This window comes from Streptopelia decaocto, assembly GCF_964273445.1.
Source record: "Streptopelia decaocto genome assembly, chromosome: 7".
In the NCBI taxonomy this organism is placed as follows: Eukaryota; Metazoa; Chordata; class Aves; order Columbiformes; family Columbidae; genus Streptopelia; species Streptopelia decaocto.
In genome coordinates, this window is record NC_138661.1 from 7,963,305 (window position 1) to 7,987,422 (window position 24,118).

The 24,118-nt window shown below is 38.8% G+C and overlaps 1 protein-coding gene across 1 annotated transcript in view; it reads right to left on the reverse strand.

Annotated features, from left to right (window-relative positions):
- ESR2 (estrogen receptor 2) overlaps positions 1 to 13,846 on the reverse strand; it is a gene marked incomplete at its 5' end in the record, with an annotated part of 29,712 nt that extends 15,866 nt beyond the window's left edge. The window contains 3 exons of the mRNA XM_082058327.1: positions 3,873 to 3,989; positions 6,726 to 6,901; positions 13,416 to 13,846. Coding sequence (XP_081914453.1) covers positions 3,873 to 3,989; positions 6,726 to 6,901; positions 13,416 to 13,846 — 724 coding nt within the window. The remainder of the gene's footprint in view (positions 1 to 3,872; positions 3,990 to 6,725; positions 6,902 to 13,415) is intronic.
- Between the last annotated feature and the right edge of the window lie 10,272 nt (positions 13,847 to 24,118).

A 24,118-nucleotide genomic window follows, 5' to 3' on the forward strand; every position in this document is an offset into this window, starting at 1 on the left:
GGGCAGTATCTTTCCATCACTTTTTAGTATGGCCTCGCAGCCTTCTCATTTGGGACTGGGAGGGGGTCTAAAGGAGGTTTATCTCTGGAACATTTTCAGCATGTTGAGAACTGACACACGGGGGAAAAGATACAGGAGGGGATGAAATAGAAGGTAAGTCTAACCCTACAGGGAAACTGAAAACTCCTTATGGGAGAAGGTCTATTTGAGCCTCAGGAAGCAAAACAGAAAAGATTGAGCATAGCTGCTCCCAGAGTGGCTATAGCTGAGTGATAGAGCAATTCCCCTCTTCTCCACCACCTTTGGCAAATGGCACAGCCCCTTTCAGGCTCCCCAGGTAAACAAAGCTCCAAGAGAAGATCATTTTTATCCTGATCTGTTTTATTCAAGTTTTCTGGGTAGAGTTTACTGCAGTATTTCTGTTTTCCTTGTTCCTGGTGACAGTGCTTTGCAATTATTTTTCTGTCATTGCTGGTAGTTCCAGTGCCAAAATTTAGCAGCAGCTTTCTTGGTTGGAACAGGAGGCACCACAGATTTCCTGCAGAGCAATTTGCAGACACTGTGTCTCAGACCCGCATTGTGCTTTTGGCAACGATGGTATATTTTGTAAGAAAATCCATTGTCACCTTAATACTAAGCAGCCCCAAGCTAGTCTCCACTGAAATACCTGTGGCTTGCTGGGTTGACTTCTCAACATTTATGAATGTAATGACATCCAAGACCGGGAAACTACAAAGCAACACTTTCCTACTGCCTCCTACTCTTTTAAAGGTGGCATGTACTGCCCAGTCACATTTACATACAGAAATGAATGCTATAGATACACACACATATATATGTGTATTTTTTCTCAAGGTGTCAATTGATAATATACAAAATGAGGATTTAAAAATTTGGCGCAAACAGTGCAGAGCTTTTGTGAGGAGCCTTCGTAAACTACAAAGTGGTAATCAAGGTTATTTTATTACTTCTGCTGGACAACAACTCTCCAATGAGCAAAAATGCACTTACAAACCATTCTATCCTATCCAGGGTTTTAGCAGATGTGAACCAATGCATTCACTAAGTGACCTGGGAAAGGAGCAGAGATGGGGAAAACCCTACATTAAAAAGAAAACTTAGTCTTTTATGGTTTTCTACAGTAAAAAACTGGCATTAAAGCATCGCTCTAACAAGAAAACATTTGAAAGATAATCACTTTGGTCTGCAGGAAATGGCATTTATGTTTCATGCAAGGAATAGTCTTAAAATCTGTCTGGTTTAAATGTCTGTCACTATGTGTCCATGAATCAGCTTTACTCACAGGTGCCTCAACTCAGACAATTCTGAGTAATTTTCATACTCCTTTTCCTCAAATTAAGTTGTTAAGATTCTGAAATTAAATTCTCAAGAGTCCTGAATTTCATTGTTGCTATTTAAAATCTAATAAAATATAAACTAAAAAAATAAACAAACAAATTCTGTTATTTTACAGTTATAGTTTCAAAGTGTCATTTCTGTTCTGGCACAGTTGTTGATGTCCTATAAACATTCATTATTGTTTAAAAATATATTTATGAATATGTGACAAGATTAAAAGGAACACAGGCTAAGACACAAGTACGTATTATTGTTTATTATTTGTAATACCATAGTGCCTATGAGGTCTAATCACAAACCAGGACTTTCTGGACAATTAGAACACAAGGATTCGTTTAAGTATTGTGGAATACCACTTTATAATCTCATAGTGGAATTAATCTTTACAAAAACTCTCCAACCCCAGAATGGGAGCTTGATAAAAACCACTGTTGGAAAAACTTCGAGTAAAATTCTCAGTCATAAAGATGAGCAAAAGACAGTGACACCATTCAGAAAGTAAGGTTTAAAAGGATTCTCATTTGCAAGTGTCAGGTTTTCCTCTTCAGAGGCCAGAAGGTAGTTAAGACCATATTAATGAAAAACACTAATGAAGTTGAGATGTATCAGTACTGCCAAAGAAGACAGGAGCTTCATAAAGAAGAGCTAGCTGGTTTGAGCAACAGAAACCAAATGTACTTCAGGAATACAAAAATAATAGAAGGAACAATTGAAATTGTAGCTCTAATCTGGGAGTTATCAGCTAGAAATGAACAGGGAGTCTGCAGTCGTAACAGATTTGGAATGACTATGAACTGCCTGCGTGAGGCAACTACAAAAGAGGCAAATCGGATCCTTGGTTGTATGCAGAGAAAAGCTCCAGCAGAAAGAGAAATGTATTAGTGCTGCTGTAGTGAGGAGAGTTCATAGGAGCAACCGTCCACAATTCTGGTCACACAAGTACAAAATGGATTATTTCTACCTGGAGCAGATGGAGGGACAAGCTATGCTGATGGCTTCTAGATTCCATCTACTTTCCTGTTTTGCAAGAGGAGATTTCTTGGTTTATTTAGTCTAATAAAGCAAAGGTTGTGAGGGGATATGATGTTGTCCATAAATACAAACAGACTGTTAACAATAAAAAGAAACCTCTAAGCTACAAGACAATGTTGCCACAAGAACAAATGGGCATTAATTGCCCAGCAATAAATGCAGGCTGGAATTCTAAAGAATATCCCTAATGAAAGAAATTATGTTCTGCAAACAGCCTTCAGATCAAAGCAGTGGGAGGACGAAAACACTGTCTAGCCTTGAAATAGAATAGAAATATGTATCTGCACTAAATGGGATGAACCAAAGTGCACGCCTGCAGATCACAGAGGACCAAGCACAGTGACCTGCTTTCCACTCTAATGTTCCTTTGTGATGTTTTCCGAGCCTATTTCTGTCATGTACATTGGGGAATATATAAGAAGCAACAAGAAACCCTGACTGTGCAAGTACATTAGATATCAAAATACCTTTAAAGTTATTTTCTTCTTAAAAGTAGCCTTTAAAATACCATTTATAAATGTACAACTAAGTGAAGTCACATCACTGTAGGTATTGTACAAGACAGGGATAAGTGAAAAGGCTGGATAATTCTGAGTGGCAAGGTGACAAACAGTGGTTGTTCACTACTTCTTCTGATGAAAAAGCTGGAGGGTATCATCTGAAAACAGCCTGTTCGATAAAAGAACAGCCCACCCACCACCTTCCCCACCAAAGCCCCACAAAAAAGCGTGGCAGCCAGAGAGCTGGTTCTTCCCATGGTAGGTGGTCAAGCTGCAGAACTCCTTGCTATGGGATGATGTAGATGCTAAGACTTTACAGGATTAAAAAGAGAAACAATGGAAAAGTTGCCATTCTGTTAATATATTAAGACCTATCAAATGGAAGAAACCTCTTCTAGACCAGAAGTCCCCAACTGCTAATTTCTGGAAGCCGAGAGCTGTCAGGAATAGTTTCATTTATACGCTAGTCTCACTCTTAGGCTCCTCCTGAGGCATTCACTCTCGGCATTGCTGGAGGCAGGATACTGGGTTAATTAACTGTTTTGATGTGGCCCTGCTGGTCTTGCATTGCATCCCACCAGCAGAGCACAGCACAGGCTCATTTACCCTGTATTAGAGGGGATTTCAGTTTGGTTTGCCGCTCAGGCAGCAGCAGGTCTTGGGTTCCCGTTCTGCAGAACACAGCATGTGAGGGAACTGCCTTCCTGGAGCTCTGTGGAGGTACCGTGGTTTTCACATGCTCAACATACGCTTTACTCCTCCCCACAAGTTTTCATGTGAAAACGACAAGTTTCTTCTGCTTTAAAATTTGGTACATTCCTTCCTATAAAACCAGCTTAAACCTTGCTAGAATTGCTTGATGTGCCTTTTTAGAATTAAGGGGTGGGGGGTGGGAAGTGGGAAAAAGCACTATACCGAATTGAGTAAAGAAAAAGAAAGTCACCAAAACCCAAGCAAACAGCACAGAGCTGCAAAACTCACCACATTTCATCATTCCCACTTCGTAACATTTCCGTAGCCGGCATGCCTGGCAGCTTTTGCGCCTGTTTTTGTCTATTGTGCATTGATTGGTAGCTGGGCAGATGTAATCATTATGTCCTGCAGCAGAGTAAGAAGAGAATATTTAACATCTCCAACAGTCTCTCTTGGTCATTTCCCAAATCAGGACCTTCTTATTTTAAGCAACTCAATTTTTTACTATGTGTATACCTAAGCTCCATTAATTTAACTGATGCAAAAATGCATATTTATCCTACACGGAAAACGTGAACCTATGGCCTCAAAATGTAACCAGGCAACATAGACCAGATTTTATTGATGAGTATTAGATAACCAACTGATTATTGGAAATGGGACATATGCTCTTGTGGAAATTTGCTCCCAACCTCCAACTTCTTACTGTACATTGGGAGTCTGCAGATGGCAGATAGATGTTTTTTTTCCTCAGCAGAGTGGGAAACAGCAGTACACACACAGTCCTGAAATGTTTTAAGTAAATTACATCCCTGTTTACTGAATTTTCTGATGTGGTGAGTTCCAGGAACAAAGAAACCTTTGGAGGATTGACCCTGGACCAAAGTTAATAAAAAAAAAACAGCCCGAGAGAGAAAGAAAACCAGTATAAAATAACGCATACTGTAGAGTACAAAGAAAAGCACAGCAGAAGGTATAACTCTTAGATATTGTGGACAAGTGTTTCTCTTATTTTCATCAGTTTCCACCATAGCCTCTTCTACTGACTTCTCTTTCTCACTTCACCCCCACCCAAACCCATTTACATAATTGCATTTCGTTAATCAATAATCTGGTCCAAAGGTTTATTACTATCAACTGGACTTGAGTGTGCTCTTGGTGTAAATACCATCAAATAATCTCCTGCCTAACACTCAAAATCTCTCTTGCAGTAGTTACCAATGGATGCAAAAAATATTCACTCATTTACATTTCTTAATGTTTTTTCTCTCATGTTGTTTTTTAAGATATTTTTTCAAACTTTCAGAATAGGTCAGGTAAAGATACAGCTACTAGAGGTTTGTTGGGTTTCTTTTATACTTGATGCAAGTCCAAGAGTTCATGTCCCCCAGTGTAATTATTTAACTGAACCATTGTGACAATTTCCTTGCAAAATTAAAATAATTTTAACCTTGAATTTTTGAACCGACGATTTGAAAAAGAAGAGATCAGGTTACAGTTTGTCCCATTTCCTACTGGCAGATATGACTGAAAAACAAATTACTGTTTATCACTCTTCACACAACATGGGGGGAAAGGAGGAGGAAGCTCTCTGCTGCACTATAACCCAAGCACACAGAAGTATAAAGTGGTTTAAAACTGCGGTGGCCTTGGGATAATTTAGCTTCCAGGCAGATGTTCAGCAATGTGGGAAGAATATTCCACACTACAAATTTGGACAAGCAGAGGAGACCACACACAGTTGCTCAGTCATACTATTTAATTTTAATTAGATATTAGCCCAACATTTTGGTCTATGTTAGGCCTAGCTTTCAATTTTTATAAGTAATATCTTTCATAACAACAGTTGCTTGATAAAGTGCTTGATAAAGTTTTATTCCAAGTTTTATTCCAAGTTTTATTCCAAGAACTTACTTTCGTTTATTTGAATTAGAAATGTTACCTGACAGGGTACATTGAGGTGTACAAAAGCCCACAATGGGTAACTTGTTCATGGCCAAAGCACATGTGAGCAATGCAGAACAGACAAATAATTTCCCTGACAGAAAACACTTTGAGATCAAATTCAGTCTCCATTTATGACAAATGTAAAGTTCTCCTCAATTATTTTAGAAATCAAAAGAACTTGCACCAGTTTATAGAAATTGTTATTCACCCATGAAGAACTTGCAAAATAAATTGAAAAGGCAAACAAGTTTTGAATTAAATTTGATTATAATGGTGACACTAACTCTGCCATATTGATCCAAAAGAAAATATCTCAAGATCGCTAAAGGCTTCGGGTGCAGAAGAGGAAGGGAACATTACAGACTGAAAGATGACAGGATTTTCTGTGTTAGTACCCGCATGTAGTATCTAATGTCAATTCAATTGAGGCCAAAAAACGTGATAACTAGAGCCAAGGTTAAAGAAATGAAGTGGTCCAAAGCTACAATATGATGTATAAGTCACTGCCCATAGGCTGTGATAACAAACATGGAGACCTACATTTACTTCACGATGCAGCCACTCAGCAAATTTGAACTAAATACCAAAGATTTTAGAGTTTAAAAACTGAAGTGGAAATCTTAGATAGAGAGATCTGGCAGAGTGAAAAATACTGCAATATAGGCTCTGGGGGGTGGAGAGCTCAGAAATAACAATAAATGGGTTTGTACCTAACACTTGCTAAACATGTTTTTATATCATACAGACTGCGTAGATATTATATGCGATGACTCCACAGCTCCAGGCAATATATTCTTGTCAAGAATAGCTCCTGGCAAGCAAAGTCTCCAGACAATTACCTACTCTGACTGCATTTATTCTAACAAATTCACAATTACTGTGTCTACTTTGGGACACAAACGGCAATCAGATCCGCAGGTCGCAGTGCCACCCCACCGAGGCCTTTGCTGCAGGCCCTTGCCATACTATGTATTCCACTTCTTCTCTAAAGAAATCAATTGCTCACTTTGTAATGTTTCCAGATCTTGATAACATAAGAGCCAAAAGATAAAGCAGTCATGTTTTGCTCTGTTTTCAGCACACAGCACCACACACCAGGATTTTAAATCTACTCATCGCTAGATCAACCGCTGCAGCCGCTGGCCATAGGAAACAACTTATTTGAGCAGAGTTATCAAAAGCTGATTCTCCCACCTTGAATACTCCTTTTAAAGAACGCTTTGCAGCCTTCACACGACCAGACCCCATAGTGGTATCCTGAAGCATAGTCACTGCAGACTGCACAGAAGTGGGCATCCCTTTTTGAGCCAGGATTATTTGCAATAGGGCTTGTACAGTCGTTGCCGTGAGTTTTTCTTTTTAACGTTTCTCTGATAGAAAAGAAAAACATTTGTTATAAAATCGGGGAAAAAAAAAATATACATTGCAAAGAGTTTCATTATTTTCAATTGTCTTCTATTCTCTCTCTACAGAGCCTTCTTATTACTGAACACAGGATAGTGTGAAACACTGTTAAGCTTTTTTTCTGATAAGGTTACTTAAAGCATACAGTCTGATCCCAGAGCTTCCAGTGATGACAGACTATAAAGTTTTACTCAAAGGCATAAACTGGACTGCTGATGTGTTATTCACACAAACTCTGGGAAGATCATGTGGATGCTGATAGACCTTGAAGAATTCTTGGAAATGTACAAGTCCATGAATTTGTGAACCAAGTGGACTTTGTCTTTGGGAGGTTTTGCGTGGAAAATGTGAACTCAGATAGCTCGGACTGACATGATAAACACCACCACAAACAGAGCTGCAGTTGCTTTGTAGTGTTAGCAAGGTAAAATTCCAGATGGAGCAATACACATCTAGTCTCAAGTGTTTCATCCTTTAAACAAGGCTTTATTCATTCAATGAGACACTGGAGACAAATATCTTGGGATGTGAATCTCAGCCTACATAACCAACTCACAATGTTAGACAAAGTTTTCTGTTCAAGGTGACAATCCATGTTCATCACCCTGATGCTAAATAAAAGGAAGTCTGAATGCAAGAAGAATGGAGAAACAAAAATAATAAAATACTTTTGCACATTAAAAAAGTCCTCCATATAAATTAGTAAGATATACACATCCCTGAAGTGCTGCAAATAGTTCCAGCTTGCTGAAACTAGTCTTAGTGACTGGATTAAAATGAAAATTACAACAGGATAAAACTATGAAATAACAGCCAATTCCTGACACCAAGATCCTGTAAACAAACAGCAAGAGGAAAGGAACTTAGATTATCAGTAAAGTGGTTTTTAGGTATAGGAAGCACATCCATTGTGCACTTTTTCTCTGGACCTCATTTTCTTGGTGGTTTTAGCATGTGTTATCTTCCATGGTCAATACCATTTCTAGGCATAGAGGAAAATAGTGTCACATGCAAACTCTCAGCAGCAGTTTGACAAAAGGAAACCTGTACAGTCAGCTTATAGATATAAACTTAAGCACAGAGGCAGAAGTTAGAAACTGTAGAATGTTCCTCATTCCACCTTCCAGAAGGATTAGGGAAGAAAAGAAATATCAGTTGGGACAAGACAGCATGCAGCATGGCTTATGACTTCTAAAGAACAAGGGTACAGTGCCAGGGCAGAAGAAACCTGTTCACGAATGAGAGCAGGTTTAAACAGAACAGTAGAAACATGCTGAAATTGCTGTCAGAGAGGTTCTAACTAACATATTAAAGGTAGACTTTGTGCTGGTCTCATGACAGGAGGTAAGGACAAACACACCCACATGCCAACTAGAAATCATCAAGTTTTAAGTATTTGAGAAGAACGTGCTTCAATTTCCTAGTAGAAAATTTAGAAAGGAAAAAAGGTGGTTCTTTGAACAAATTGCAAAACAGAAAGATTAAGCTATTTGTTGTACAATTAAGTTACTGCAAGCTTTAAAAAAAAAAGTTAATTCATTCATATATTGCAGGGCATAAGGGTGTTTAGATGTTCAATGAGCCCGGTCTTTGATTACACACATCCCCCCATTAATGCATTGCAGAATCACTAATTCCCCTTCTGGCATGCTTGGAAGACCAGTGTGGGGAGCTCTCCCTTAGAATGAAGGGACTGTATCATACACACCTAATATGCTGCTAACAGAAGGAGGAGAAAGCAGTGGTGTTCCTTCCTGTTTCCCTGTATTCGGAAGAAAAAGTTAATTTGGTATTTCACATTAGTAGAAGAGGTATATTTTAAATCTCTGCTTGGGAATCATGATCCAATTGTAAGAGTCAGAAGAGAATAAAAAAATCAGCTAGAGAGTATCTCAGTGAGTGATTGATTTGCTGTAGAGAGTGATTTTATTGCCCTCATTAAAGCACCGAGATGTTATGGACTAAAATAAAGGAAAAGCACACACTGTGACATCTCGCTGAGGAGTGGTGTTTTTTACCTTCCGGCCATGACGTGTGTTTTAAAAAACATTTCTTCTTTCCCTGCTTAAAAGTTTAACGACAGCTGCCCTGCCCGAATTCGCAGGCTGTGGCAGACAACTCGCACATGGAGCCACAATCTGGAACAAATCCCCCCTGCGAGATCAACGGGCACCAAATCTGCTCGTCTGCGATAGCTGCAGCAGTGCCGCAGGAGGTTCAAACATTGTGATACTGTTGTCTTTAAGGACAACAGGACCGGGGAATAGTGAAGAGCTTCAAGGTGCACGTTCCTCACCCTGAGAGCCTCACCAGCAGACGGTGCATCTGTGCAAAGAGCAAACAGGAGCGGGCAGCCCCACGTGTGGTTAGAAACCACCTCCTAGGTCTCTGGTGCTCTCCAGAAGAACTGGCTGGGTGCCCAAAAAGCTCCCGCGCTGAAGGATGCAGGAAAATGGGGGATGTTCTCTGGCTGCTGCCGAGGAACCACACAGACAAAGATTTATCGCTTTACAACATCTAATACTCCTCTATTTTTTTATGATCATGGTTTCTACACAGAGATATTATGTCTCCATAAAAAGAACAAAGATTTTTTTCAAAGTAACAAATCACTGATTTCCTACTAGTCATCAACAGTGACAAGATGATTATCCTACAGGAGAAGGAATTAGCAAGACTATTTAAGTTATTCAATACCTATCGTGTCTCCCAATTACCTCTAGCTTTGCCACAGTGAGTGTTTGATGCATATGTCACACCTGGAAAACTTGAATCCAGATTCAATTTTTTATTAAAAATGAAAGTGGCAAGGATTTGACCTAGAAACCAGCAAGATTTGCTCATGGCATTTGTCTGACAGATGTTTTTAGAACCTAAACTATTGTACATTTTAAAAAGAAAGAGAAGAAAAAAGGGGGAGCTGGGGAGGAGAATCCATTAAGCCAAAAATTAACCATCCAGATTTTATAATTTCTTATATTATTATCTCTTCCCTCCCTCCCACAGGCCACTGGCTCATTCAGTGTCTGAAGATAATTCAATCCCATACAAGCTGAAGATGTAGGAAGAAGAAAACTCTTCTCTCCCAGAATGTGTTCTCTTCCATGACTTCTGGAATTGTTAATACCACACAACTGTCAAGGTTTATAATGCCAAAGCACAGGTTATGCTATGCTCCAAACATTGAATAATCTGCTGAAAACCATGTCACAGATATCTCAAAATTTAAAGACATATTTTTGCCTGATCTCTGTAACTATTCCATCATAAAATGGAGATGCCAACCCATTACCTCTAAAATATTTCAAGATATGCTAAAGTGCTCTACAGAATGAGCACAATAAAAAAGTGTAGGTGAATAATGCAAATAATTATGGCTTCAGAGCAGAGTTTCAGCAATGTATAAATATGATATTAGCGCAGAGTGAACAAGACAATGTTACTAAATAACTTCTAATTAAGCAAGCATTGCTAGCCTGTGCACCCCAAAACCTTTACGTACATGTTGCACCTGCAATTAGTCAGAAGGACATGGAAAATAACAGAAAAAAAAGAATAAGTTAAGTTCCAGAAACATCACTCTGGCAACTTCATTAAAGTTTCATAGTACTTTTTAAAAAGTTATGCATCTGTTCATTTTGAAAATAAGCCTCTTGGCTTTTTTTTAATTAAAATCCTTTTATTTAGGGGATGAAGATGGAAATTTATTTCAGATTACTTAAAAATATAATTACATGGTCACATTCCTTTTCTCTTCATGCCATTTTAATATAAATTGAGTGAACCTGCACCAACAACATTTATTGAGACTATTTCTATTGTCTTCACTAGGTACAGGACTGATAATACCAATAGATATAGCAGAGTCTTTATCACCAAATTATTGTCATTTTTGTACAAAAAATGGAACTCTAAAAATTCACATCTTTTTTACATGGAATACAATTAATTTTTGTTGAACTGCTGGTGCAAAGTAACACTATGCTGCATAACATTTCAATTTAACAAAGTTATATTTCTTCTGTATTCATTTAACGAACCTACTTGTGAGGAAAAGTAGTGCCATGAATTCAGGCTCCTTATTTTAAGCTGATCTACAAGGAGATCCAAATTACAGCTTTATCAAGGTGGACCACATTAGTTTAGCTAATTTACACCCAGGGAGAATAAACTCTCACTGTGAGACTCTAGCTTTATTTTGAAAGGTGAAATAAACTGTGTAATGTGCCTAAATATGTAGTAATTCTTTCTTACTCATCTTTCAAACAAAATCCCTTTTATCAAACTACAATGGTGTTTAAAATTATTTGCACTTTACAACATTAGTCTCTCCCTTCCCCCAGATCTATTCCTTTAAGTTTAAATCCCAAGAACTCTTCCTTCAAGGTATAATCTGTGAAGCTGTAGTGTCACAGGCATTGTTCCCATGGCAATAAATATAATGTTCATGACATTAATTCAAGACCTCACCAAAGGATAAAGCAAAAGGAAACAACAAGGCTTTTTTTTTTCTTTACAGCTTTATTTCAGGACCGATATCCACAATAAGGAAATTACAGCTCTTTCCTTTTGTGTTTCCGTATCAAATTATTATTTTTTTCTTTTTTACAACTTGTGCACACAAAGGAGGGCTTGCAATGCATCACGCTGAGACAAATGAAACAGTGAGAAGGTCCAGCTACCAAGCAACCCAGTAGTTACTCATTGCTGAACAATAAAGATCATCCATAAATTTACACTCCAGATTTCATTTCTCCTCTTTAAGTTAGGTTGTAATCAACTACAAGAGCAATAGTCTGTATGAATCTATACAAACAGCAGAAGACTCATTTACTTAAACTCCAGTATCGCAGGTTTGGCTTCCCTTCTCTATGTAGAGAGTCCATCGCAGAGTATCTGATGGAGGGGAGAAGGGGAGGCTTACATTGGATATTAGGAAAATTTTCTTCATGGAAAGGATTATCAAGCACTGGAACAGGCTGCCCAGGGAAGTGGTTGAGTCACCATCCCTGAAGGTGTTTAAAAGACATGTAGATGAAGTTCTTAGGGACATGATTTAGTGCCAGAGTTCGGTTATGGTTGGACTTGATGATCTTGACAGTCTCTTCCAACCAAAATGATTCTATGGGGTGCTCCTGCTCTTGGGTTATTCCAGCTGCTGTCCTATCACCTGGAGAGCTTCCAACACTGACCTACAGCAGCCTTCAGCATACATCAGGGCTGTCAAAGTCTTGAAACATTAACCAAAGCGGGAAGAGTTTGGATGTTAGCCCTATTCACATTAGACCTGCTTGGCGAATTCTGTATGTAAGCACTAACCAAACAGCCTCTCCCAATCCACACTCCTACACTTAAAGTAGATTTGTGCTCCAGAACTGCCTGCTACTCACTGCCAACTCCAAACAGAGACCTGCCAGGTTGCGGGGTGAAGATCTGCACAGCCCACAAGCCAGAAGCAGATGTAGATCTCACGCCTTAGCCCTGCACAGTCAACATAAGGTGCACCCATTGCAGAAGGAGTGTGGGTAGTCTCAAAAATAGCACAAATCCTTTATTAACAATTGAACTAAAACTGTTGCCAGGACACACTATTTCTCATACTGACAATGACTGCTGAAGTTAAATAAGGAGCCCTATGAATAAACATACAGCTGCTAAAACAGGAACGGCACCTGCAACGCCCTGAGCTTTTATCCATCCAACAGCTGCCATGCCCATGAATGGAGTAATTTAATCAGCTGACAATCTACACGTTCACTGTGGTTTGTAATATGAGTAAACATACAGAATGGGAACATGTTTTTGCACATACAGTTTCTTTAAAGCCGAAAATTTAGCCCATGAACCTGCTGTTCACAATGTCTTTGTAGAGTCAGTTGAGAACAGCAACAGGAAACTGTATCAGACTTTTCAGTGGCAGGACCCTTTTGAACATGATGTATGCTGTTAATATTAAAACCAAAGAAAATATTTCCCTTGACTTCTAAGTTCATGAAAAGCCTTCACAACTATCAGATGCAGCTAAAAAAAAATACAGATAAAATGGAATTCAAACAACATTGGATGAAAAGGAAAAAGGAATGAACATTTAATTCTTTCACTCAAAGGACTTAATTAGCTAGTACAAAATGAATTTTTGTTGCACAAAGTAATACCTAGGAGCCTCGAACTTTTATTTATACATAGTAAACATTTCCTACACTGAAGGCATTTGTAGTGCTTTGTGTTGGTGTATAGCTCTTAAGGAGCTATTAAAAAAAAAAAAAATCCTATTTCAGAAGTTCCATTTAAAAAAATACAAAACCCAGAGCTGGTTTGGTGGAGGTTTTTTAGGTTTGTTTTTTGGGTGTTTTTGTTAGTTCGTTTTTTTCAGACATACCAACCAATAGACGTCAAATGTGAAAAAAAAAAAAAAATACTTAGAAGAACTAAAGCAGCTGCAATTTTCAGCAAAGTTTTAAAGAAATGAGTAGCACTGACCTGGTGACAGGCAGCACGGGCTCCATGGGTCTTGTTTCGCACCACGGACTCTTTGGCTGCTCGGCGTACAGAAGTGACGACTGACAGTGCAGTGTCAGAGGGGAGAGGTGGCCTGGGGCAGACCAGATCACACTGGGGCTCGACGTTTGCCTCACGGGTGCACTCTCCGAATCACCAAAATTGCTGGTAATGTTGTAATTCATCATAGCAGGGCTGCAGAAAGCCATTGCAGAATATTCATGTCTGTTCTCCATGTAAGAGGAGGGGATATAGACTGGACTGTGCTCTGCTGTCAACGTGGACTGATTACAGCTGGGAACTGGAGAGACGATACTAGCAGGTGAGTTTTTGATTTCTGTTTTATTACATCCAATATCTTGAAGTGGCAGCAACTGAGAAAAGTCCTTGTGAGAAGATGCGCACAGAGACATTTTGAAGCAAGACTGAAGATTGTTGTTCAAATATTCATCCTAAGATGGTAAGGTATAAAAAGAGTTGAATTAAAAAGAAAGTTCTGTAATAAGCCTTTTCTATTAAAGAAAAAATGAATTGGCTAAACAGAAAATTAAAGAAAACATCCTGTTGAAACAGATTCCACACCAAATGCACTTAAAGTCAGTGTACAAATTTAAGAAAATGAAAGCTCTGTAAAGCTTCCTTAAAAATAAAGGCTAAGACACATGTTGAGTTCAAACTCCCTTCAAAAATAATAACAAAAGAAAAAAAAAAAAATCACTTGAAGTCTGAAACAAAGCTGCACGTGACAACATGGATCCTTGCAAAAGTAACTCATTACAAACAGAGTAAAACCGCTTCATGTCAGAGGCAAAATGGGTCACAACTTCAGATTGAGTGCCCTGAAAAATCAATTCTCTTTATAAAAACTCACCACCTCCTGCTCCTGCTGTAGTGTGCTACTCCAGCCTTCCCGCTAGCAACACAAACATGTATTGGCAGATATTTTGAACACACACACACACACACACACGTATCTCCAAAGCCAGAACTCCACTGCACATCCCTCTCTCCAGATCAGGCAGATGTAACAAATGTCAGTAGCAGTCCAGCTTCATCACTGAGAGGCCCCTGGATACAGCAGCTCTGAACAGAGCCACTATATAAGCAGAAGTCACAAAATGCAGATATTTGCAAAGCTGACGTGACAGAACTTGATCCATTTCATAAGGTCTGGAAGTTTTATAATTTCCTGCCTCTCTCCATCCCATTGCAACTATTCTTTGTTCTTGCTCCTATCTGAATCGACTATCAAAACAGAAAGCTTAATTTGCCCACAGTAAAAGCTCTTTGTTAGATTTCGGTATATCCAAATTATTTGAGAAAAAAAAATCTGAAAATAAAAGCCCACCGAAACCATTGTCCTAAGATGTAACCTCTGTGCTGGAAGCTTTACTTTTACAGTAGCATTTACACCTATTTCTTTTTTATTCTTTACTGAGACTTTCATCTGCAATTAATTCCAGCTTTGAAGACAGACATGCAGCCCTCTTATAGCTTGCAATCCAAAACAATTCTGTTTCCAAAATAACAAGTTCCAGCCCCTAGAATGGATATCGTAGCTTACTTTTAGAGATTGTAATAAGATCTTCACATCAAAAATCACAGGACAATTAAAAACTCACCCACAGCTTTTCTGTTCCAGAAGTGGCCAAAGTATTGATGCTTAATATTCTTACCTTTTTTCACCTCACGTGACCACAAAGCAAGACAAGGAAGATTTAAACACAGGTTTGCTGAAGTACCAGCAACCTCCCTGTCCCAAAAATTCTCAGCCAAACGGCATTTCTATTATGCCATCTTGGGGCATTGAGCCATTTTTTTCCTCTAGGGCCAGGACTGAAAGTAGAAGCATTAACAAAAAATGTAATAAATAGTTTTCTTCTATAAAATGGATAGTTTAAGGTCTGTCCTTCCTTCTCAGTTTGCATTCTGTTGATGAAACTGAAGATATCTGTAGAAATAACCAGGAACTCACTTAAATCATCTCGGGCATTTCAGTCCCAGCTGCTGTTTTTTCCTTTGTGGGAAACAGGAAAATGAGCTATCTCAGCAGCTGTTTATGTCCAGCAGTTCTTGTCCTGGAACTCTGATGCAGCCAAAGCAGGAGAATCTGACCTCACTCCTCACACAACCACACGCTCCATTTGCCCCAGCCAGACGCTTCACGCTCCTCTACGAGAAACCCAGCATCTTTCAATTTTGCACTGCAAAAAACATTGAAAATCTCAAAGGTGTTTTCACTCCCAGATTATGGTGTATCCCAAATAAATTTTAAGCAGCAAATAATGGAACTAAGAAATTATTTTAACACTGTTTTCACTGGTTACTGTGAATGGGCCAGGTGAATACACTGAAATCAACGTGCATGTAAAGCTTCTGTGCAGGTAGATATAATAAAGCTGTATACCATTGGCCATCTCAGAGGCTGCACCTATTCACGGTGTGTGTGAACACTCTGTAGAAGCATCTGGAACATCCAGCAAGCACTGATGGCACTAACTGCATCCCTCTGCTTCCCTGCAAGGGGCACATGGTGTAGGGTAACCCCAAACCCTGCTGAGAGCAGGACCTGAAAGGCATCACAGTGATATTTCTGTTCTAGTCGGCTAGAGACATTCTGGTATGGTACTTCTATATTTTTTTTGCAGCAGGCAGCTGGTTGTGTAGTTTCCCTCAGACATTTGGAAAATATAGGCACGTATGCTATAGAGGCAGAGAGAACACTGAGCTGGTAATACACAATTTCACAAACTGAATTCAGCTGAACTTAAAATCACAGAATCACAATGTTAGGGATTGGTTTTTCTGGAGAGGTTATCTTCTAGAGTAGTATGCAGGACAACTGTCTGTTTAGCAAAAGGACATATTATCTCCAAATGGCAGCACACAGTCTTTACAAACATGCACAGAAGTCACGAGAAGCAAGAGTGAAGTTTGTTTTAGAAGGAGGAGTCCACAGAAGCATGAAAAGTCAGTACAGGCTCCCTCAAAAACAGACTGCTTATGACTTATTTACAAGAGAAGGGACTCTGGGTTCCAGAAGGTTAAAGAAAAATGTACTCACAGTCTTCAGCAGACTGCAATACGGTGAAAAATAACAGCAGTGGCTTAAGGTTATTAACTTGGGTTGTAGAAACAGTTTAGGTACAGTAGACTATGGATCTACATGAGATCACATTGTTCACATTTTTGTATACCTAGAGAATTTTGAATGGGAAGCCCAGAGCCTCACAAATAAAGAGCTGCTGAAATCACCCAGTATTGCTCAGAAGACCCTAAAAGCTGATTGTGAAGTTCTCAGGGCTGTGAAGCTGAAGAAGGACTGCAGATTCAGGGAACCAGATCTTAAGATTTAAGGCTAGAGAAAACAAACTCTACTAACACCATCACCTCAGAAGGAAGCATGACCATATTTAAGCCAAGGATTCCAATAAGTAGTGCAACAGGCTAATTAATTTGTTCCATCCTAGTGTAATGTCCTCATACCTTAAGCACTATGCATTAAACAGCAAACTCCTATGTAAAGTGAACTCCCATTCCAACATCTCCTCATTCTCTGAAGAAAGATTTGAAAAGCGTGATTCAATATTAAAGTACCTTATTTAGATCTAATCTATCAGCGCTGTGCTAGATCCAGACCAAACACAGAAAATAAACAGGTATCTGTTATTTTTACCCTACAGTCTTCTAGGAGACTGAAAATGTTTCAGTCTGTCTAAGTCAGCAAAGCTTAGCAAGTTACCCAACAACTGAAATGATGTTATAAAGTAAATAGCCATTTTGTCCAGTTCCTTGAGTAACACTTACCATTCACAAATGTAAGTCACTAAGGGCAGGTTTCACATCTGGCATAAGAGAAAAAAGTTCCATTGGCTCAAGTACACAGAGAATGACACTGCCATCCATGGGGACGTAGGAACGAAAATGTGATGTTATCAACGTTCTCCACAAAACAAAACAAAAAAGGTTTCTGGTCTGTAAACAGCTCTACATATTGAACACGATGTATCCTGAGAGTCACCATGCAAGACACACCAGATCAGGCACAAAAATTGGTTTAGATGTCATCGTCAAACAGATACGTGGGTAAATAATTAAGCCATCTGACCTGTTTGAACAAACTCAAAAGCCAGTTATTGCACATTATTTATACCAAGTATATTTTTAAAGTCTTGTATGAAACATATTTTTTTGTTTGTTTAGTTTTGGAAAGAGGAAAAATTAGGTAGAGAGGGCAGGCTGCCACATTTTAGCGCCTGCTTAGAAATATAATACAATACCTTTTCTTGGAAAAATGCAACAGTCTGCAAAAAGCAATAGAGTGATGGACGATCTCAGGCACCATTCCATCAATATACACTACAATATGCTTAGAATTTTATAGACAAGTCATATATTTGAGCAAAGGGTTTTTTGCAATAGAGAATCAAGATAACCTTTTTATCTGCTAGGCTTAAAGTGCAATCATTCTTCCTTTCATTTTAATAGAGATGAATCAGCAAGCATGCATTCCACTACCCCACAACCTAAACCCCTCAGTCATCTCGCAAAGTGTTCTATTAATATTCTGCTAAGTTAAACTTTACACAGCTCACCACAACAACGAGCTGAATCATTTTCTCAAAAACTGATCATTAAAGGAAAGTCATTCCTGATGCATAAAATGGCACTTGTGCTTCATGTTTTGTGAAAAACTTATTACCCATTAAACACAGCAGTGCCAGATACTGCCAACAGAAGGCATGTAAGTAAACAAGTTTATTATTACCTGAGAAGGACTAGATGCAACAAGTAGGTGACAGATAGGGAAGCAAAATGAAAATAAAGCTATTTGTCCAAATCTCGGGTGTTGTACTCATTCCTGCAAAATTAATAGCTTGTTCTCAACAAGATCACAACCTCTTCTGAAGAAAATATTTCAGATTAAAAGCACACAGGCAGGAATACTTCAAAACGTTTCAGCAAAATAAGCACTGTCTTGGGCATATCTTTGCCTTTGTGCTACTGAAGACACTAACAACTTCTAGGTTGTTCTAAACATTCATAAATATATTTCAGAGCTCAATGCATATTGACACTCATGGAGGCACCACAGGAAACAGGCTCATTCCACCAGAGGAACACAAGGCTGCAGAAGGGTCTAACTGTGGTCTTCTACTCCGTGGAGTTACAAAGACAACAAAGCCAGATTCTTCTCCGAAAAAGTGTACAAGCCAGGACAAGAGATTACAGTCACAAGTCGGTGCAAGGGAAATTCCAGTTGGACATGTGAAAAAATTCACCACAGCGAGAATTAAGTACAGGAGCAGGATAGCCAGAAAGGCTGGGAAATCTCCATCTTTGCAGATACATGAAAAAAAAGACTGAAATAGGTCCTAATCAACCTCACCTGACCTTGTGCATGATGCTGGATTAATTGCTTTCCAGATGCCCCTTCCCACCAGAACTTTTTTATTATTATGTTCATCCCCTACTGTAGGCATTCATAGCAGAGGAAATTCCGTTTTACCTGTGCTGGAAAGAGTGAAGCATATCAAAAGGAGCATTGACCATCCCAGACACTGGACACCGTGTCAGCTTTGTTCAAGAAGGTAAGAGCTGTGGGTCTTGTCCAAAGATGACCAGCATTAAACACTTCATGGCACATAAAAAACAGCTGTCTTGCATATATTTCAATAGGATTAATTCACTGCAATGTATGCAGACAATTGAACTGAGATCTGAAAATCTTTTCCAAAGTACAGTTAATATTGTCTACAGTAGTTTTTAGCCTTTCAATTTGTATAGCCTTTAAGTGTTACCAGACCTCAGACTGGATTTAAGCTTCCTATGATTTGCATTTCTTACATATATTTCATTGACCTAAGCATCCAAGGCCAGAAATGGAAAGCCACTGTGCTGCTCAAGAATACAAATGCAAACAGAGAATCCAGCTCCTTTACTCTCCATGTCATTACTTCAAAGTACAGTGTGGACACTCAATACATATTCCATCAAAAAGAACATTTGAATTTCAGTGTGAAAATTTCAGCATGTTCCATTAGAAAACAAACATCTATTAAAACTATGACACAAGTAGCAATTACAAGGATCTATTAGAATATTTTGTAATCGCACTTCTATCCACAGCAGTATTGTGGCAGAAGCCAGTACACGGAATATCACTTTTGTCCAATAAGAACTTTATTATTAAAAGAAAGCATCTGCCTCTGATGCAAGGAAGAGCAGGGGAGAGTGGTACAGACTGGTATACACCTGGGACTCAGATTTTCATGGAGCTGGAATGTGCATTTGCATCCAGCATCTCCGAAGCACACTTGGGTCTCTGAGCACACGCTAATTAATTAAACTATTTCTTAAGAAGTTAATTCTGAGAAGTTAATTCTTGGATTGATGAACAGAACATAGCTCCGTGCCAACAGCAGGGAATATACCAGTTCCTTGGATCCAGAAGGAATTAATTCCTTCAGCCACCGTTTCCTCACTTAATGACAGTGCCCTAGAATGAGCATATAGGAGCCTTCCTCCACCCCATTACTTTTTAGTCATTAGAAGAGCCTATATTAAGGGACATCTTCAATTTGTACAACTCTGTTGAGAAACAGAGTCCCACGCTCAATCATCTGGCATCAAAAAGGGCGAATATAAATGGATAAATAGCCTCATTTTGCCCAGTAGGACTTTTACACAGCTTGGAGGGCTACTGAATAACTGTCTCTTAGCTATTGGCATGGTGTAGACATGAGCTGGCACAGGGGCTGCGATTCTTTGACTCAAGTCAAGTTCTGTTTAGTGTTATAACAATTCAGCATCTCCCATATTAGAAATAAACAAACTTGGGACTGAAAACCCCGCTGTTTATTTATGTGTATTTGTTCCCTGTTCCCACAGCAGCTCCCCCAGGCAAGTCTGTGAGGATATACAGCAGGCACACACAGAGCACTGCCAGTAGCAATGCGCTCGTGTCAGACAGAGATTTAAGAGAGAAAAGGGAGCGAAAAAGGTCAATATTTTAAAAAATAAAAGGTAAAACAGGCAATAGGACTAGGGAAGGAACTGAAACTTCCTGTTTTCTCAGGTAGACTGTCTGTCTTACTTTCTGAAGAAAGCAAAGATGAGAGATTCTGGCAGCAGCTGTCCATCACTAGCCATAAAAACCTGTGATGAGATCAAGAGTCCTTTGGCCAATGGACAGTAAAGTCATGACTACCCCTAAAACCCAGACTCCCTGGAAACCTATAGGCAACAAGATTAGACAGGTGGGTAGACAAACAGGACACACCCCCAATGACAAGAAGTAATTTATTTCTGCAGCACATGCTCTACCACCTGCGCAGCTGACCTGCCCATAGCTCCAAAACACAGGGAGGGAGTTTCTATTTGGCCTGTATGTCAGTGAATGCAGAATTTAATTTCTCCTGGCTAAGCAGACACGATGCTTTAGTTGTGTGCTCCCCTGAGCACCCCATGCCTCAGGGTCCTCAAATGACCTCTTGCTTTATGAGGCTGAGAAGGAACAGTGATAACCATAGTTGCCTGTGGCATAAGAAAATCCTCCTTGAAAACACACTGTCAGGGAATCATTTTTTCAGATCTAGATGACCTGAAGAGTGGAGAAAAAGCAGCAGATTTTCTCCTGTCAGGCCAATGTGCAATATCCCTTATTTCATTCTCTTCTCCCCCAAATAAAACTATCTTATTTACTGTGGTTTTTCCAGACAGACTCTTTACTATGCAAATTATTTATGTTGTAGGATTAATTTACAAAATGAAAGAGGCTGTTTCACCAGCGGTCCTATTAAGCGATGAGCCCAAAGCATCTTCAACTAACAGCACTTGTCAGCATCGTTTTCAAGACAGCCCATTGTGTCTGACCAAGAAAAACACGCCACATGCAAGATGCCTTTTCCATCCCCGCCACTCTGGCAGCCACTAAAGCCTCAGAGTTGGACTGTGCTTTGGGAGACACAGAGAGACCGGCTTCGTTTGTGTGGCTGTAAGAGCACTGAGTGTCCAGTTTACATCTTGCTCTACTCACCATTCAAACAATGCACTTTGTAAATATGTAGCTGCCTTCTCTAATACATGGGTGACTTAGGTTTACTGCACAAAGCAAATTTTTGTGGTTTTAGTCATAACACTTGAACAAACAACCTTTTCTATAATTGGATAAAAAATAAAAATCTATGTACAAATATGTGGGAAACGACAGCTAGAACTGTACTGCAATTTTTTTTCCTTATTGGAATTTTGTAAACCACTATTTCACCTCTATTCATGTTGCTATGCATCTCCACATTAACAGAAAATTCAAGACTGAATATTTTCGCCCCTGCAATTTTATTCTAACATCTGTAAAAAAAAAAAAAGGCTTTGCAATGTAGTTATTTGATACCTGTTTTTGATAAGTTACGAGTCTTACAACTGCCTGACAAATTTGTAATTATGCTGTAACTTTTCCCTTATCGTCAGTAATTGACTGAAATAACCCAGAAAGCAAGGTATTGCTTATTCTTGCCTTTCACACTGTTCTTCACTGTCATAATGCTGCATGAAATCCCAGATAAGAGATGTTTAACGTCATCCACAGGTAACAAAAGTTTGTGTGTAAGTTTTAGCCCCTTAAATAAAAAAAGCCATTCTAGATTTATCTCATCATTAACCTGATCGTGGAAACCTGCCTTTTACTGTGGGGAAAAGCCTGTCTCATCTGCATTAGTTAGATTTTTGTTGTTGATTCACACAGGTGGAGATTTGTCTAATATATTAATCAAGACAAAATTTGAATGTCCTCCTCATCTTATTAAAATGAAATCTGAGCAATTTTTCTGGGATGTCTGTTCTCTGAGCTTCATATTTCATATCTCTGGAGGAACAGACCAGCAAACTCATCTGTGTGGATATTTCTTGCTGCTAGCAAAAGCATGTTGCAGATAACTGAAGACGAGCACAATAACAGTGGATATAAAATCTATTCAGCCCCCTGGATCACTACCCCTTTTCACTGTAAGTTTTTTACCACTTGTACCTTTAGGTCAATATTCAAGAACAAGAACTAAAGCTAAGAGCATTTAAAGAGATCATATATTTACACGGCTTTGTAGTAGTTTTAATTAATACATTTTAATCCATTTGTTATCAGAGTATCATCACAGACACAGTGACTGACTCTTACTGAAGGCAATTCTGCAATTGCAACATTTTAAGATCATTTCTAAAACTATGCATATTTTCTGCCTGTGATATTTTATGTTTATCAGGTTACCAACAAACAAATTCACTGGGAAATAGAATAATCTTTGTGATTCCTTTTTCTCCAGCAATAGTCGAAGCTCTGTTAACTAATTCTCATAATCTACAGCACTTAAGAGATCAACTGTAAAGAAGCGTCAGATTTAGTCCATCCCTTCAGGTCTAAGATTTATATTGTTATTTTTCCTTTGAAAGTCTGAGGAAGCTGAACTGTTCCCTCACACATACAGAGTCACCAGGCTGAGAAAGGAGACACTACAGCCGTCTTACCCTACCAGCATGTTACAGTCACTGTGCCTGCAAAACGTAAGTTACATCTTATTTAAAAAAATATAGGAAAGTTAAGAAAGGAAAGGAAAAACGAGGACAGATGCAGGGGTGATTCTATGTTTAAACTTTGTTCACAAACATGAAGAGGAATTTTGATAAAGTTATGAAATAGCAAATGAAAGTTCTAAAGCTTTAAATTAGAAATACAAAATGTATTTGTAGCTTCAGTAAAGGCACTACACTTTGGTCTTAGATTTCTGCCCCTCTTGGGGGGACAACACAGAGCAAGGAATTTCAAGCACACAGATGAGGAAACAGATTGCTGGTAATACTCAGCACAGTCAAATCCTAAATGACTTTATGTTCAAAAGCAGTTTCTCATGCAACTCATAACCATATCAAAACTTTCTCTGCACACAAATAGTAATTGTGCATCATTCTCCATATGACAAGGCTGAACCCTTTCCCAAAAAGAAATAGCACATTTGCCACTCATTCCAAGGTCTAAATTGCATAATTTGCTGTTTATCCTGTCCTCTCTCCAGATTGAAATTTATTTTCTCTAATAAAACCTCACTTATAAAACCTCTGAGATAAAAAGACTAGATCATTCTTGTCATGGCTAGCCAAAAAATCTTTACTAGCATTCAGGCAGAGGTCCTGAGGCATTCGATGAAGATTTATGCATATGCTGTCCAACCTTTAGTTATTGTTAAATATACCTTTTAGCATTGCCAAACACAAATTTAAGAAACAGGCTTGCATCTTCTTGTCTAATTAGGAAGAGCCTTTTCAAAACTAAAGTTCTCATTAAAAGAATGTAAACCTATATCACTGACTTGAATATGGGAAAACTACCTAGGTAGACAGCAACTGCAAGAACAAAAACCCGAAACATTTATCAGCATGAGACCTGGAATTTGAAAAGACAGATCCAAAGTCCAGTCAAGTCAATGAGGTAACTTCCAGTAACTCCAATTTGCTTTTGATCGGGTCCTAAAAAAATACTATGTTGCTAAGATGTGGCTTTTACCTTTTATTAGCATATTCAGTTTTCAAAAAACCTTAAAAAAGCCAAACCCCTAATGTATGTCCAAAAACACCCCTTCTGCTTCTAGTGCAGCAATCCTGTTCTAATTAGACTCTTAAGCCAAAGTCCTAAA